The sequence below is a fragment of the Penicillium solitum genome, assembly GCF_028829755.1.
Source record: "Penicillium solitum strain IBT 25940 chromosome Unknown utg000005l_segment0_segment0, whole genome shotgun sequence".
NCBI lineage: Eukaryota > Fungi > Ascomycota > Eurotiomycetes > Eurotiales > Aspergillaceae > Penicillium > Penicillium solitum.
The window spans coordinates 2,745,980-2,760,162 of record NW_027072125.1 but is presented as its reverse complement, the minus strand read 5'-3'; the positions used below and the strand labels follow the sequence as shown (position 1 = coordinate 2,760,162).

At 48.5% G+C, this 14,183-nt stretch overlaps 3 protein-coding genes across 3 annotated transcripts; 1 reads left to right on the top strand and 2 right to left on the bottom strand.

The window, feature by feature from the left end:
- Nucleotides 1-1,456: 1,456 nt before the first annotated feature.
- Nucleotides 1,457-2,375, bottom strand: N7455_008646 (uncharacterized protein; the record flags this gene model as incomplete). Its single annotated transcript, XM_040957865.2, has 3 exons — nt 1,457-2,008; nt 2,076-2,254; nt 2,327-2,375. The coding sequence occupies 3 exons, from the start codon at nt 2,373-2,375 to the stop codon at nt 1,457-1,459; spliced, it is 780 nt and encodes a 259-aa protein (XP_040811599.2).
- Nucleotides 2,376-4,775: 2,400 nt separating this feature from the next.
- Nucleotides 4,776-5,701, bottom strand: N7455_008645 (uncharacterized protein; the record flags this gene model as incomplete). The annotated part of the gene is made up of 2 exons (XM_040957852.2): nt 5,432-5,701; nt 4,776-5,359 (listed from the first exon to the last, which is right to left on the bottom strand). The coding sequence occupies exons 1-2, from the start codon at nt 5,643-5,645 to the stop codon at nt 4,776-4,778; spliced, it is 798 nt and encodes a 265-aa protein (XP_040811634.2). The 5' UTR covers nt 5,646-5,701.
- A 2,596-nt stretch (nt 5,702-8,297) lies between these two features.
- On the top strand, nt 8,298-14,127 carry N7455_008644 (putative pectin methylesterase; the record flags this gene model as incomplete). Its single annotated transcript, XM_065605929.1, has 5 exons — nt 8,298-8,454; nt 8,505-11,045; nt 11,110-12,068; nt 12,125-12,221; nt 12,293-14,127. The coding sequence occupies 5 exons, from the start codon at nt 8,298-8,300 to the stop codon at nt 14,125-14,127; spliced, it is 5,589 nt and encodes a 1,862-aa protein (XP_065460878.1).
- Between the last annotated feature and the right edge of the window lie 56 nt (nt 14,128-14,183).

The following is a 14,183-nucleotide window of genomic DNA, read 5'->3' as shown; positions in this document are numbered from 1 at the left end:
ATTAGCAGTTTAGCACACAAATTGTTTATCTTTTTGCAGTGAGATTAAAAACTGAATGATTTATAACGGTGATATTATTTTTGGTGTAGGACTGACTTGACTACACCCCTTCCCCCCTTGGCTAGATCCCGGCTGGCTATTGTTTCGGTACCGCCTTCCGAATTAGGTATGTTCTGGCTTCCACGGTTAACAGCCAGTTAATCTTACCGCTGCACTCGCCGCCTTCGCATTAAACGGCAGAAAGGGATCTTATTTCAGCCCCGGGTCAACCTTGGGAGACTCACTCACCCTCCTGTCCGTCCACATTTGATTCATTAGACGCTAGCTCTGGGTTATGTATTTACTAACGGCACAGGTTCAAAATAGACTGGACAGAGCCTTACCTTGACTTGTACCTTATTGTATGTACGATGAATCGCCAATCAACATCCCGAGCCGCTCTAGCCTGTGTGCGTCGGATCCATGCCCTCTGCCGACACGCGGTGTCGTAATATTTTGCGGGTGCTCATTTGTTGTCGAATTGGGTACATTCAGCTACCCGGGGCACACGGCGAGCTTGTTTGCGACCAACGATGCGGTGAGGAGCTCGTTTGCTGCGGGTGCGGTGCTTTTTGGGCGACTGCTATATTTATATTGGGGGTGGGGAAGGGTTGTGCCTTGCTTGGAGAGTTGAGAATCCCCCTAGTTGTAAGATTTTGGTACTTAGACATGTATGGGGACAAGTGAAGGAAGAAGAGCAAATTTACTGCTCGTGCGTAGACGGACGGATAGAGAAGATATATATCGTCTGTCAATTCATATCGAAATTCCCATTTGGATGGGACGGAAATATCCCAGAATGTGCAGCTTCAAATGATTTCCCCTGATAACCTATCCCTACATTTTCCTAATTAATGATCTATAGCTCGAGTACTGAGTTTCACTGGCCTGAAAATAGCCGATAATTCGACATACCGGAAAGTGCATTACCTGGTATAACACTAGCTCCAGGGCTTTCTGGCTTTTCACCAAATCAAAACTGGCATTGTTTCATAGTTACAGTGGCGTAGAATATGTGAGTTCATCAAAGCAGCAGGCGTGGCTACTATGTGGACAGGTAGCTGGTTTCTGCATTTCGAAATCTCCGGGGCAATAATCTTTTATATTGCTTCTAGTATAGAGAGGTATAAAGACAACACGTACAGAACCTATGGCAAATTAAGACCTCATCTACATACGCTGATTTAGCAACCACAAGCCCAGGAAGAAGTGTTGAATAGTAAACCGATTAACTAGAACAAATAACCCTCGTAAATATGCCCTCTTTGACCGACACCTTTGTTCCCTCATAGTCTCTATCCGGCTCCACTCATCCCCATGCCCTACAAAGTGCGCTTTTCTATCCTCCCAAAAAGATGCATCGATGCCACGGGGAATTTTTACTCCGCAGCATTGTATATAAGAATGTGTGTAAGTCTCATTTTGGAGTGGTCGTCGCTCCCACTGGGACTGGCCGCGAGGAAGTCGGGGTTGTCGTCGTTGATCCGGTTTTTGTGGAGCATCCTCCCTTGACTGTCGTTTTGGCTATCGCCGTCCAGTCTGTGTATGACGTGTTGGGCGCGTTTTTCAGCGTGGCCGCCCAGATGTTGTGTCCATTATCGTGATAATTGAGGGTGATATTAGAGGGACAGCTCGGGTTCCCCGGAGCGGGAAAGGCCTGGGCCCATCCTAAGTCCATCAGACCCGTGCTCGTGGAGGCGTTTCCACTCTCACTACCCTGAGTCCACTGCAGACAATTTGAGCATCTGAAGATCAAGTTGTAGTGTGTTGCATTGATGGTGGACGAAATTTGGGTTAGTTCAGCATTCCCAGTGTAGGCATCCGGCATGTGGTAGCCTGTGGTGTAACGGAAGGACGTGAGAATGGATCCGCCATAAGGGTAGGCCAGCAAGAGAAGGGAATTGGTCATTGTACCCCCGAGCGAAACACCACACCAACCGGTGGAGGTAGTATTCTGCGAGGAACATAGCTACGAAATTGTTTAGTAAAAAGGGCAGACAGAGGGGAAATTAGACAAGGTGGATAGAGCCACACACCAAGTAGCCGATAAATTCGGAAGCGTCTGTGGTCAGAGCATCGGATGGCAGAGCGATTCCAAAAGTAAACCCTCCCTTGCTTAAGGTCTCCGAAACAGTCCAAGTATCAAAGGTGATACCTGTATCCGGGTCTGTGTATGCCACTGGAGTCCCGCTCTGAGCCACAGCTGTTGATAAAACTGGATGAAACTAGGTTAGCTAGTGATTTACCCCCTCTTTCAGCCAGAACCTTGGAAGAGACGGGAGCTTACACAGCGTGACGGCCGCAACAGCGGCAAAAGCATGGGCACAAAATCTCATCTTGCTATTCGTTGTATGATTTCAATCGCAGTGTCTAGTATGCCAGTGTCAGAGAAAGTTGTGTGCGACCACAAACGGGGTGAATGGGCATCTTTTAATGTTGATCACCACTGCCCCCCCCCCCCCCCCCCCCCCCTATAGTGATTGTTATCCGCATTATGATCAAGGGCAACAAGAAAAATACAGGGCTAAACACGCATCGGGTGTGACTCGCAACCTCAAAGCTACTAAAGCTAGTTATTCGGCGAAAAGACCGTTTTTCATCCAAAGGAAGTTAAACAAAAGGGATCGTCAGGGCTATATCGGAGTCGTGTTTCCGTTTGATTGGGATATATAGTAAAATAGGGCACCAGATGATATGAAATTACAATAGCCCGGATATTATTGGCCGAGCCCAAATCGTAGGGCTGTCGCCATAGCAAGGGCCGTTGCGGGGGAGGTGGGGAGGTGATAATGATTTGATGGCTCCCCGATGAACGGCCGACTGGTGTAACATCAGCGGGGTTTAGGAGACGCTAGCTATCCTCCTTGTCAACCTCCGAAGTTGCGACTAACGGTCAATGAATAAAACAAGGCGGCGATCATCATGTCCCCATCCTCCCTCCCCTGTCTAGTCCCCCCGGTAAAGGCCCGATAAAATGCAACACTATCAACTCCACGCAAATGCGACTATCAATCGCCAATTCCCAATTCCCAATTATTAATTACTGATTTCATTTCCTTCTTTTCTTCCGCCGCTTTACAGTTTAATCAATGGCTGGTATTATTCCCTAACTTATCACCAAGTTGGACCCCAGACCAAGGGGTACACATGGTTTCGGGAATAGTATAGCTCATGGTAGTGGCTTGCGTCCCCCTGGGGCGAATGGAGCTGTAGGATGAGGAAGTGCTAATAGATAGAGTTGAATGGTTAGCCAACACTATTAGTCGTTGCAGGGTTATTACAGACACACGGCTCGGAACTGGCTCGGAACTCGCTCTTCCAACGTAAATGGAACCGGGCGGCTTAAAAGGTCAAACTGGGCTAGGTCCTCCACCGAATCAATGTCAAAGAGTGCACCGTGGCCAAGGGCAAGAGCCCGAAGAATATAACCAACTACGCACTACCAATGTATAGTATCCCTGATCCCGACTCCGAAGCCAGAAGCAGTAGTTTAGGTGTGAGATTTGGTCCGAGTCCCGCTTATTGTGGTTTCCCCGACTCACACTATACAATTCAGATTTCGAGTGTGTTTGAACTAACCTTGATTCACTTCGCATTCTACCTTCTAGGGGGTTGTTGGGAGGAGTAAAAGGTATATTATAGTGGGAAGGAGAGACTACGCGCCCACCGGAAATACGGGATTGGCTATCTACGGGTAGATTGGCTTTCCCTGCAATTTCTTTTGTATTATTTGTATCATACCTGCCAGTTTTTGGCCTTGCAATTTAGGTTGTAGGACCTCGAGATCGAGTCCTATATAAAGGGTGGTTATATACGAACACGTCAGCGGTTCAGGGGCGTGTAGGATACTCAGGTATAGAATAATGGTAGTGTTCAGGGAATTGAGGTGAATGAGCTGAATAGTAAGTACAGCGACGACAGACAACAAGGACTTCCCGAACGGATCAAAAGAAAGAGCAAAAAAACAAAAACATACAACAGTGAGGATTCGCTGGTGGTCACCCACCCAACTACTAACTCACCGGCGTGTGGCTTAAGTACGGCTGAGCGGACGGGAAGCCCTGTTTTCCACACCCTATGGTCGTATGTATCGTGTTATGTGTGCAGAAGGATTATGAGCTAAATGATTAGTAATGATTGGGTTGAGGGTTGGCATGTGTGTGGCCATGGTGAGAATCAGGGGCAGAATCCATCACCTATGACCCACATAGACGTTTATTGGGTCATCATCCTGCTTTAACCACCCGGGCTTTTGGTGCTAATCTTTGCATGGTCGATACACTTCGCGAATATCTTGTTTTCGGGGTATTTTAGAAGTCTGTTGGTGCTGATACGGATGTAGTTCCTTCTCTCGAGGCGCCGCGATTCTCTCGACGTTCCTGTTTGCGCCCGTAGCGCTTGGGCCCTATTTTGGCAGTGCCATACTTCGTCTGGGAAGAGAGCTAGCTGTGCGGACGAATCATTGAACAACAAAACGGTTCCAGGTGCATGATGCTCATTGACTTGGATGATACATAGAGCCGTTTTGTAGGCTATGGCATGGAGAAGTTCAAGTTGTATTTGGGTGGTAATGTTTGAGATTCTATCTTAGGACTTATTTTGCTCGCCTTTTGACTGATCATAATCTGAGAGACCGGGTAGCCTGTCGCATTTGAGGTGCGATTTGACGATGGAACCTTTATGGAGCATGGTTTGCAAGAGGCGCACCGCCTCTTCCTCGGTTGTGCGGTCCATATTTACTGAATCTCTTCGAAAGCCCGAACAATGAACGACTTTCCCTCAATAACCACCTTCTCCCCCGGGATCCTCCATGTGCCCATGCCTTCTCCGTCATAGCCGTTTTTCATCGAGGGTACGGTAGCACCATCAGGGCCCACCACATACTTCTCCTCCCACCCAGAACTCCACTCTTCTCTTCTCGCGCTGACTTCACTTCCTGCCCTCTTCACAGACCACACTCCGCTCTCATGTTTCTGGCTAGAATGAGTCTGAGTCTGCTGGAACGCCAGATAAGTTCCCCAGATGCGGCCCATAAAGATCTTGGTTATGGTCACCTGTCCCTCCTGCTCAACTAGAGCCAGGGGAGCATCATCGGACTCTAGAATCCACGAAATCCCTTTCTTAGCCCCTTCAGGGCCCTCTCTGAATGGCAGCTCCCGCCAGACCTCCTCAAAGGCTGTCATAGGCGCACCGGGAAGGTCGGCCCGAGGCATCTCCCCACTTTCAAGATCGGTACCATCGGGACGGGGGCTAAAGTTACCAACGTCCTTAATGCCAATCTCATTCAGGGAGTCCAACTCGCGCGTAAAGATAACTTTGACTGTTAAAACAATCAGTGGCTATTCAACCAAGAACGTAGACGGCAATAATAGGTGAGCTCAGGGCAACCAACGTGGAATTTCTTTAGGATTTTCCTCGATTCTAGTACCGGCCATTGCCCAGTCGATGTCGCCAGATTTCTTGTCCATTCGCAAATCAAGGAACCACTCTCCCACGGAAAGCACAATTGTGTCGGTTGTTTCCTCAGGGACTTCTGGGACCCATCGGAGCGAAATGCGTGTTGAGAAACCGCATGATGAGCCTAGTTGAGCACCGGTGGCAGACATGGTGTGAAGGTCTCTACCTAGGTGGTTTTTGATGTTCACCAGTTCCTTTATAACGAAAATTATAGCCACAAGTCGCAGTGGCCGGTTTCGGTGATCAAAGCCAATTGAAAGTCGCAGCTACCAAATTTGTGTCTTCCGATGTCCCTACATACTCGTGCCCCGCGTCTGCCCTAGCTTATGTAATACCTCCGAATTAGGAAATTTGAAGCGATTCGAAGATTGATGCGCGTTATCAGACGTTATGATCACCCACAATATGATACTAGTGACCATCTCCTTTAAAAATTCGATATTATCTTACTATCGGTCGATTAGGACCTTGATTATAGCCTCTATGTGACATGGCAGGTCTGATCAAAAAATAGATAGAGCCCTATCCAAACGAAATACTGAAGATGAAGAAAGGAAGAGAAAGAAGGGAGCGAGGAAAAGAGGTCTCTCAGAACCTCTAGTTGGTTAACTAAACTTATTTGGTAAACGAGGGACGCGCCCACTCCGATTTATTACATTTATATGCACGTTTCTCAACCAACGCCGTGAAATTAATAAAATTACCTAGTTAGTCTATCTAGACATGTCTCTCTCTCTTCTATGCCCTAGTCACCTATATATTCTACATACTCGCTGGCCCTATGTACGGGTATACAGTATTATCCACTTCTTCCTTGTTTTGATATTCGCATATAACTCTACATAAACGGCACGTACATACGCTCCTCGACTGCTCTCTAGAGATCATCTTCAAATAATATGTTTTTGATGGCAAAGAAATTCAAAGCAAATTATAGCAGAGCAAAAGAAGGGCATTGGACTTATATTTATAGCTTTTTCCTGGGACAGGCTTAGGTTTAGAATAAGTTGGCCCCTGTCACCCCAAGGGTAAGAATGATCACCCTGTTCTTATCTATATCACCCATACTCACCTGGAGTGTCGCTTAGGGGGAAATAGGCCAACGTAGAGCTAGCATATATCTGCCGCCACGGTGGATGACGGGTCTATAGTGACGATGGTGACAATATCTACATGGACCTGTGGCGCTAGACTCTAAATGGCGCTAACATAGTAGCCCAAGTACATACCTCCGCCAGCGATTGCGACCGTAGTGGGGATTACCCAGGAAATTATATTCAAGATCGATCACATTCGCGAACACATCACTTATTTGAATGGACCATCGGATGTTACAAACTGAACCATGAACCAAGGAATTTGCCAGCTGAAAGTACTAAAAACGATGCATCTGATTCCACTGTATTCGCTCCACTTAGGGTCAGTTAGGGTACGGGAATTTTGCCGAATTCCTTACAATTTCTCCTGCAACCTTATTTATCCCTTTCGTAGGTCCTGTCTCACTTGGCCTTAACTACTAAGATCATAGGTTATGTATAATGATATTAGAGACCTTGTGGTATTCGGAAGAGCTCTTGTCTCAGGTGCCTTCGGATTTTCTATCTAGGAATTTGCTTGGTTATTATGGTCCAATAAATATATATTAGGATTTGCCGCATCTCATCCTTGGTCAAAAATATTCATCCGCATGGTTTGCAAGGTGGAATAAGGTTCTCATAGATGAACAGTCGGTAGAAAAAGCCATTGTCATGCAATATGTTGCTTACAACATATTGTACTTTTCGGGGGTTCGTACTACCGACAATGTGGAGATCTAGATCGACGATTCCGTTAAATCTCTTGGAAAATTCTACCCACTTGATTGCTTGGCCTAACCTTGGAATGCTTCCTGAGGTTTTCTTATCTTCATCTCCACCGAAGTATCGCCGGCTACGCCACATGGCGAACTATTTACGGGACTACCCTATTCAGGGACAAATATCCGACCGACATGATGATTAAGATTCAGTGTCTATGCCAGATTCTGCACATTCTCAATCTATATTATCATACAATAGAGCCAAGCGAAAGTAACATACTGTTCCCACTTGTTCTACAGTACTTTTAAATAGCTATGTATGCAGTCTGAATATTCAACTCGTTAGGAAGGGACTTTTCAGCTCGCACTCCGCCGACCATCTAAGCTTTTCCAGCACCGTCCACCGGTATATCGACAGCCCCATTATATGCCAAATATTCGCACTAGCCCACGTGTGTACCAAACTTGGCTATCTATGTGGCGTATGTCTCAGATCAAAATTTCCGCATACACCGGACTTCTGATTTGATGGGTGTTCGAACTGACCGAGATTCGATTCATGATTTGGTGAAGGTGGATTCCTATTCACGGTGAGATCGATCATCAGGAAATCTCTGGTTTCTGTCCCTGAAATCCTGTCCTGTGACTCTGGAACTGAGTGTGAGTATTTCCAAGCTCCATATATTGTATCGTATTCTGGTCTACTTGTCGGTTATTTAACCCCCCGGAACCAGAGGAAAAATAGGTGCCGGAGTATGGCGTTCCCTGGATGTGCTAGTGCAATTTACCAAAACATACCTATCTTCTTACGGCGTAGGTCAGGGACTGTATGAGCCGGCCAACTAGTGTGTCTTGGATTGTTTTCCAATTCCTGTTAGCCCATCCCACGGTTTAAATATAGATCTTCGGATCTTCCGTTGCAAGATTCTTATAGCCTTCGGGGGAGTCTACGAAGACCGATCTTAGCTTGTAAGATTCTTCGTTGCCTTTGAGGCCTTTTAGGATGCGCGTTTGGTCGGCCTTCGGCTTTGCTGGCCTCTCGGTGGCTTCTGCGATCTCGAGCGTTGCTGTCCTTGCTACCACAACGACTGACATTGCTACTACATCGGCTACATCAGCTGAAATGACCACTGCATCAATCTCGGCTTCAACTTCTTCCAGTAAGTGAACCCGAAGCACGAGAGAGTCCATCGTATTGATCTGTCTCTAGCCTCCACAACCATTGTCACTGTTGCAACAGATAGCAGTGGCCAATTCACCGCAATTGGTGAGGCTATCACCTACGCCCAGACCCTCGGAATCCCAACCGTGACTGTGCTCGCGGGTACTTATACCCAGGAAGTGACTGTGTCTGCAACCCCGACCGTGACGGTTATTGGTCAAAGCGATGCCGCCGACGACTACACCCAGAACAAGGTAACCATCACTAACACAGGCACTGTTCTGACAATCAACAACAATGTCCAACAAGTCAGCTTTAAGAATGTCAACTTCCTCAACACTGCTTCTGACTCCGGTGCCATGGTGTTGAAGGGAAACAAGTACGCCTTTTACGACTGCCAGATTGTCTCAACCGGAACACTGGGAGTAACTGCCAGTGTTGGTCTTGGAATCATCGCAGATTCTTACATCGAGGCACTTGACAAGATTCTGTACGGCGGTGCCAACCTCTATGTCTACAACACTATGATTGTCCCTGTCGAGAACTCCGCGCTGCTCGCTTATATGAAGGGTACTACCCAAGCCACCACTTCAACACTGTACAACTCCACCATTGTGTTCGATCACATCACAGTGACTGCAAAATCAGGATCGTCGATCAGCAATGTGGCTTTGGCTTCCGCTAACGGTGCTGGAGTCGTTGTCGTCGTCCGCAACTCCGTCCTTGGCAGTTTGATTGCCGCTACCGGTGCTCACGTCGACACTGTCAGTCAAGATGGACAGAACTTTTTCGCCGAGTATTCTAACACGGGGTCGGGTGCCTATGCCAACAATGCTGTCACTCGTGCTCAGTATGTGTCAGTTCTTGATGCATCGTCCTTGTCTCAATACAGTGTCAGCGCCGTGTTTGCCGCTGCCCTCCCTGGCTATGCTTCCGTTGATACCACTTGGGTCGATTCATCCCTGCTGGCCGCCATTCAAAGCGCAGATAAGGTCCAAAGCTCTACTTTCACCTCGTCCACTACTACCTCGACAGTTGCATACTCGACAGTTGCATCCTCGACAGCTTTGACTGTTACGAATACGACCGCCACAGCTATCCCGACATCTATTTTCATTGTCAACCCAACAGCTGGCCCTTACAAGAATGTGACTGCTGCTATCGCTGCCCTGCCCAGTAATGGGCAAGAGTACACGATCTACGTTATGGCCGGTACATACAATGAACAGATCTCCATTACTCGTACGGGAAAGACGATCCTTCGCGGCGAGACAAAATTTGAGAATGATTACACTCAAAACGCTGTCACTATCTCATACTCCAATGGTGTCTTGACTAGCGCCAACAAGGATGAGGATACACCGATTGTTAATGCCAAAAACACCGATGGCAAGGGCCTGGCCATCTACAACATCAATTTCCAGAACACTTACCCTCAAACTGCGAACACTGCTGCTCTTGCTGCCGACTTCTACGGCACCGTGCAGGCTTATGGCTGCTCCTTTATCGGATACCAGGATACACTTCTTGCGAACAAGGGCACCCAAGTGTTTTCCAACTGTTATGTTGAGGGTTCCATTGATTTCATTTGGGGTTTCTCCACCGCCTACTTCTACCAGTCGGTCATCGCATCCAATACTCCCGGCTCCTGCATTGCTGCAATGAGCCGTTCTTCTTCTACCGCCACTGGAGGTTACGTCTTCGACAACTGTCTTGTCACTTACACATCCAGCTATGGTAGTACCTACCAGAACACTTGGCTTGGCAGACCCTATTCGTCTTACAGTCGTATTGTTTACAAGAATTCATACATCGATAAGCATATCAGCCCTACGGGCTGGCATGTGTGGTCAACGAGCAGTCCCCAAACAGACTACGTGACGTTTGGTGAATTCAACAACACCGGACCTGGAAGCTGGTCTAGCAGCCGTGCATCATTCGCTACCAACCTCACCGAGACCCAGGCAGATGCCTACGCTTTGTCCAACTGGGTCGGAGGAACATCTTGGCTCGACATGGATACTTATGGCTACGCTCCGTCTTACGACTTGACCGGCGGGGCTAGCACTACAGCCGCGGCAATCAGCTCTGCTACCTCCACTGCTACCGCTGTCTCAACCGCTTCCGCAGTGTGGGCTCACCCGTCCAACGGCACTACTCCCCCGACCGGTGCTGTTCTGGTTAGTGTCTCTGGGTCCGTAAATGGCTCATATTCCAACCTCACCGATGCTCTTACCTCTCTCCCGGACGATACCACTACTCAAATTATCTTCATATATGCCGGAACATACCAGGAGCAAGTCCCGACTATCAACCGCAGTGGTCCTGTTATGATTGTCGGCTACACGACTGGAAACCCTGGTCAGAGCTATGCAGACAATCAAGTGACAATTACTTTCGCGCATGGACTTTCCGTCTCTCCTCTGCCTACTGGCCACTCCGATGCCGACACAGCAACTGTTGCCACTGCGTCTACCAAGATCGCCTTTTACAATATCAACATTATCAACTCGGATAACCTTGATGGTTTGGAGTCTTCTTACGTCACCCTGGCTGCATCCATCTATGGTAATCATGTAGCATTCTATGGTACCTTTGAACTCAATTCCACAATTGTCCCTGCGCGCTCTGCTAACATCAATTTACTGTGTAGGTGTCTGGTTCCAGGGATGGCAAGATACTCTCCTGACCGGAAGTACAAACGGATACCAATACTACGAATCGTCTTATATTGAGGGGGCAACTGATTTCATTTGGGGATACTCTAAGGCCTACTTCAAGGGGTGCACCATTGGTGCTAAGAGAGCGAAGTCTGCGATTACTGCACACAGCCGAGCCTCGTCTACCGCGATCGGTGGTTACATCTTCGACCAGACGTTGTTCACTGCTGCCGCCGACGCGACTGTTGATCTCACGGGTTCTGTGTACATTGGTCGTCCCTACTCCCAGTACGCCCTTGTCGTGGTTAAGAACTCATACCTCACCGATATGATCAACCCATCTGGATGGAAGGTGTGGTCGACCAGCGACCCTCGCACTTCTGGGGTTACTTTTGCTGAATTTAACAACACCGGTCCGGGTGACTGGGAAAACAACGAGGCAGCCCGTGAGGCATTCGGATACGCCACTCTGCTAACAGAGGATACCTACTCCCTGGCGAATGTCATGGAATCGACTGACTGGATCGACATGACCTACTGGGACTCCATTGATACGCCTACGGCCGTCTCTGGAACAGCCACCACAACAGCCACCCCAACTCCGACCGCCACAGCGATTTATGATGGAACCGCTCCTCCCTCTGGTGCTTATATTGTGTCTCAGACCAGCCTTGGGACAAATACAACTGTTTACCATACCATCCAAAATGCTCTCGATGCCATTCCAACCTCGTCCAAGGTCACACCCACCATCTTCATCTACCCCGGTACATACGAGGAGCAACTTGTTATTGCCAAGTCTGGCTCTGTCATCTTCATGGGTTATTCTGAGTCCACTTACGACTATTCCAGCAACCAGGTCACCATTCAGTACAACCATGGCATTGACACCGGCGCCGATCAGTCCAACTCTGACGGTGCCACGGTCTATGCCACTGGTAACTACTTCGAGGTAAGTTGGCTCCTGACATATATTTAACCACAGGAGGTGCTGATAAAAAATACAAGGCCATAAATATTAATTTTGTCAACAACAATGGCACCCAAAAAGACATCGCTACCCTCGGATTTGCCGTCAGGTCCAGCAAATATGCCAGTCTGTATGGTAAGTCTATCTCCTTGCTTTACCCTAGTCTCATTTATAGGAAAACATGATTTTGACACCAAGGACTGCAGGCTGCCAAGTTAAAGGAAACCAAGACGCTCTCTTGATCAACGGTTACCTTTTCATGAGCAACGGATATGTTGAGGGTAACATTGACATGATTTGGGGAAGTGGTTCTAGCTACTTCTTGAACACAACCATCTCGCCCAACGAGGACGGCATCAATCTCACAGCGGATAAGAGAACCACAAGCACCACTGCTGGAGGTTTCGTATTTGATCAGTGTAAGATCACCCCTTCAACCGGCGCCGGCTCCATGTCGCAGATTTCGCTCGGAAGGCCCTGGAACCAGTATGCCCGGGTTGCATATATTGACTCCTACCTCGACTCCTGCGTGGAGGCTGCTGGATGGGAGCAATGGTCCAAATCGAGCCCTCAGATCTCCGGCGTCACCTTTGGTGAATATGGAAATTACGGTCCGGGATCTAGTACTTTGGCGCGTGCGACGTTCGCTTCTCAGCTCACTGACGCTGATGTCGCTCAATTCCAGCTTGGCAGTTTCTTCCTCAATACAGCCTGGATTGATTTCACACACGTTGATGGGACACCGTTTATCCCGGGAATCACTACCACTGTTTCCAGCGCTGTCGTGGCAAGCCCTACTGTTTCAACTGCTATATCTTCAGCCATAGTTTCCATCTCCCTTACGACTGCCACTGACACTGTTGATGTGACCGCCACTTCAACCACAGGCGCCTTCATCACGGTCACCCCGACTGATAAGGTTTCGACGATCAAGTCCACCACGATCCTGACGCTCACACCGGAAAATGTGACAAAGACCACAACCCTCAAGTCGACTACCACTAGTACTGATGTCCTGACTGAACCAGCTACCACATCCACCAAGACCTCGATCGTGACTGTGAATATCGGCAGCACCATTACACCTGATCCAAAGACTGTTACCAAGACTAGCAAAGCTACGAGCACAGATACAGTGACCGTGACTAGCAAAGACACCACAAAGACCGTGAAGAGCACCCTCATCTCGACGTCAACCATCACTGCCGTTGCTTCCACGGTCACCGACAAGGAGACAGTTACTGTCACTAGTGTCAAAACCACGAGTGCCAAGGCTGGGAAGACTACTTCGATCGCAACAGTCACGGTTGGATCTGAAGGAACCACGACCGTTAGCGCTAAAGCCACCACTGAGGTCGTTACTTCCACTTCTACGAAGACAGCCACCAAGAAGGTCACAACAACTCTTAGCTGTGACGCCCCCACCAAGAAGATCAAGCGGGGCCTCGCACCTCGAGCCAACGTTGCCGCAGTCACTGACTATGTCACGGAAATCGACTATGTCACTGAGATTGTAACCATGACGCTTCCTGCCGCCACGGACTACATCACCGATGTCACAACCAAGACAACCTCACTCAAGGCCGCAACAGTCACAAACACCATCACTTCCATCGCCACTAAGCTGTCCACCAGTACCATTCGGGCCGCCACCTCGATTGTTACTGTCATTGACACCACCTCCGTGGGCAAGACCACAACCCTAAAGACTTCCACTGTCACCAACACTGTTACCTCGTTGGCCGAGAAGCACGCTACAGTTACTCTTCCAGGTCAAACAGTGACCACCGTCAGCCTCAAGACGGCAACCGTCAAAAGCACCCTCCATGTGCCTGCCGCAACTACAACCGCCACAGTAACAACAACGGTGAAGAGCACCACCACTCTCCCTGGTTCCACTAGCACTGTCATCAAGACATCGACTGTCACTAACCATCCCTCGGTTACTATCACCCATCGTGCTACGTCCACTTCTACCAAGGTCGTCAAGACTACTTCCACTAGCACTGTTACAGCCACGAAGACCGCTAAGTGTGACTAATAACGCGTCTTGCGCTGGGACACTTTGAACACTCCTACCAGCTGTATACTTGTCTT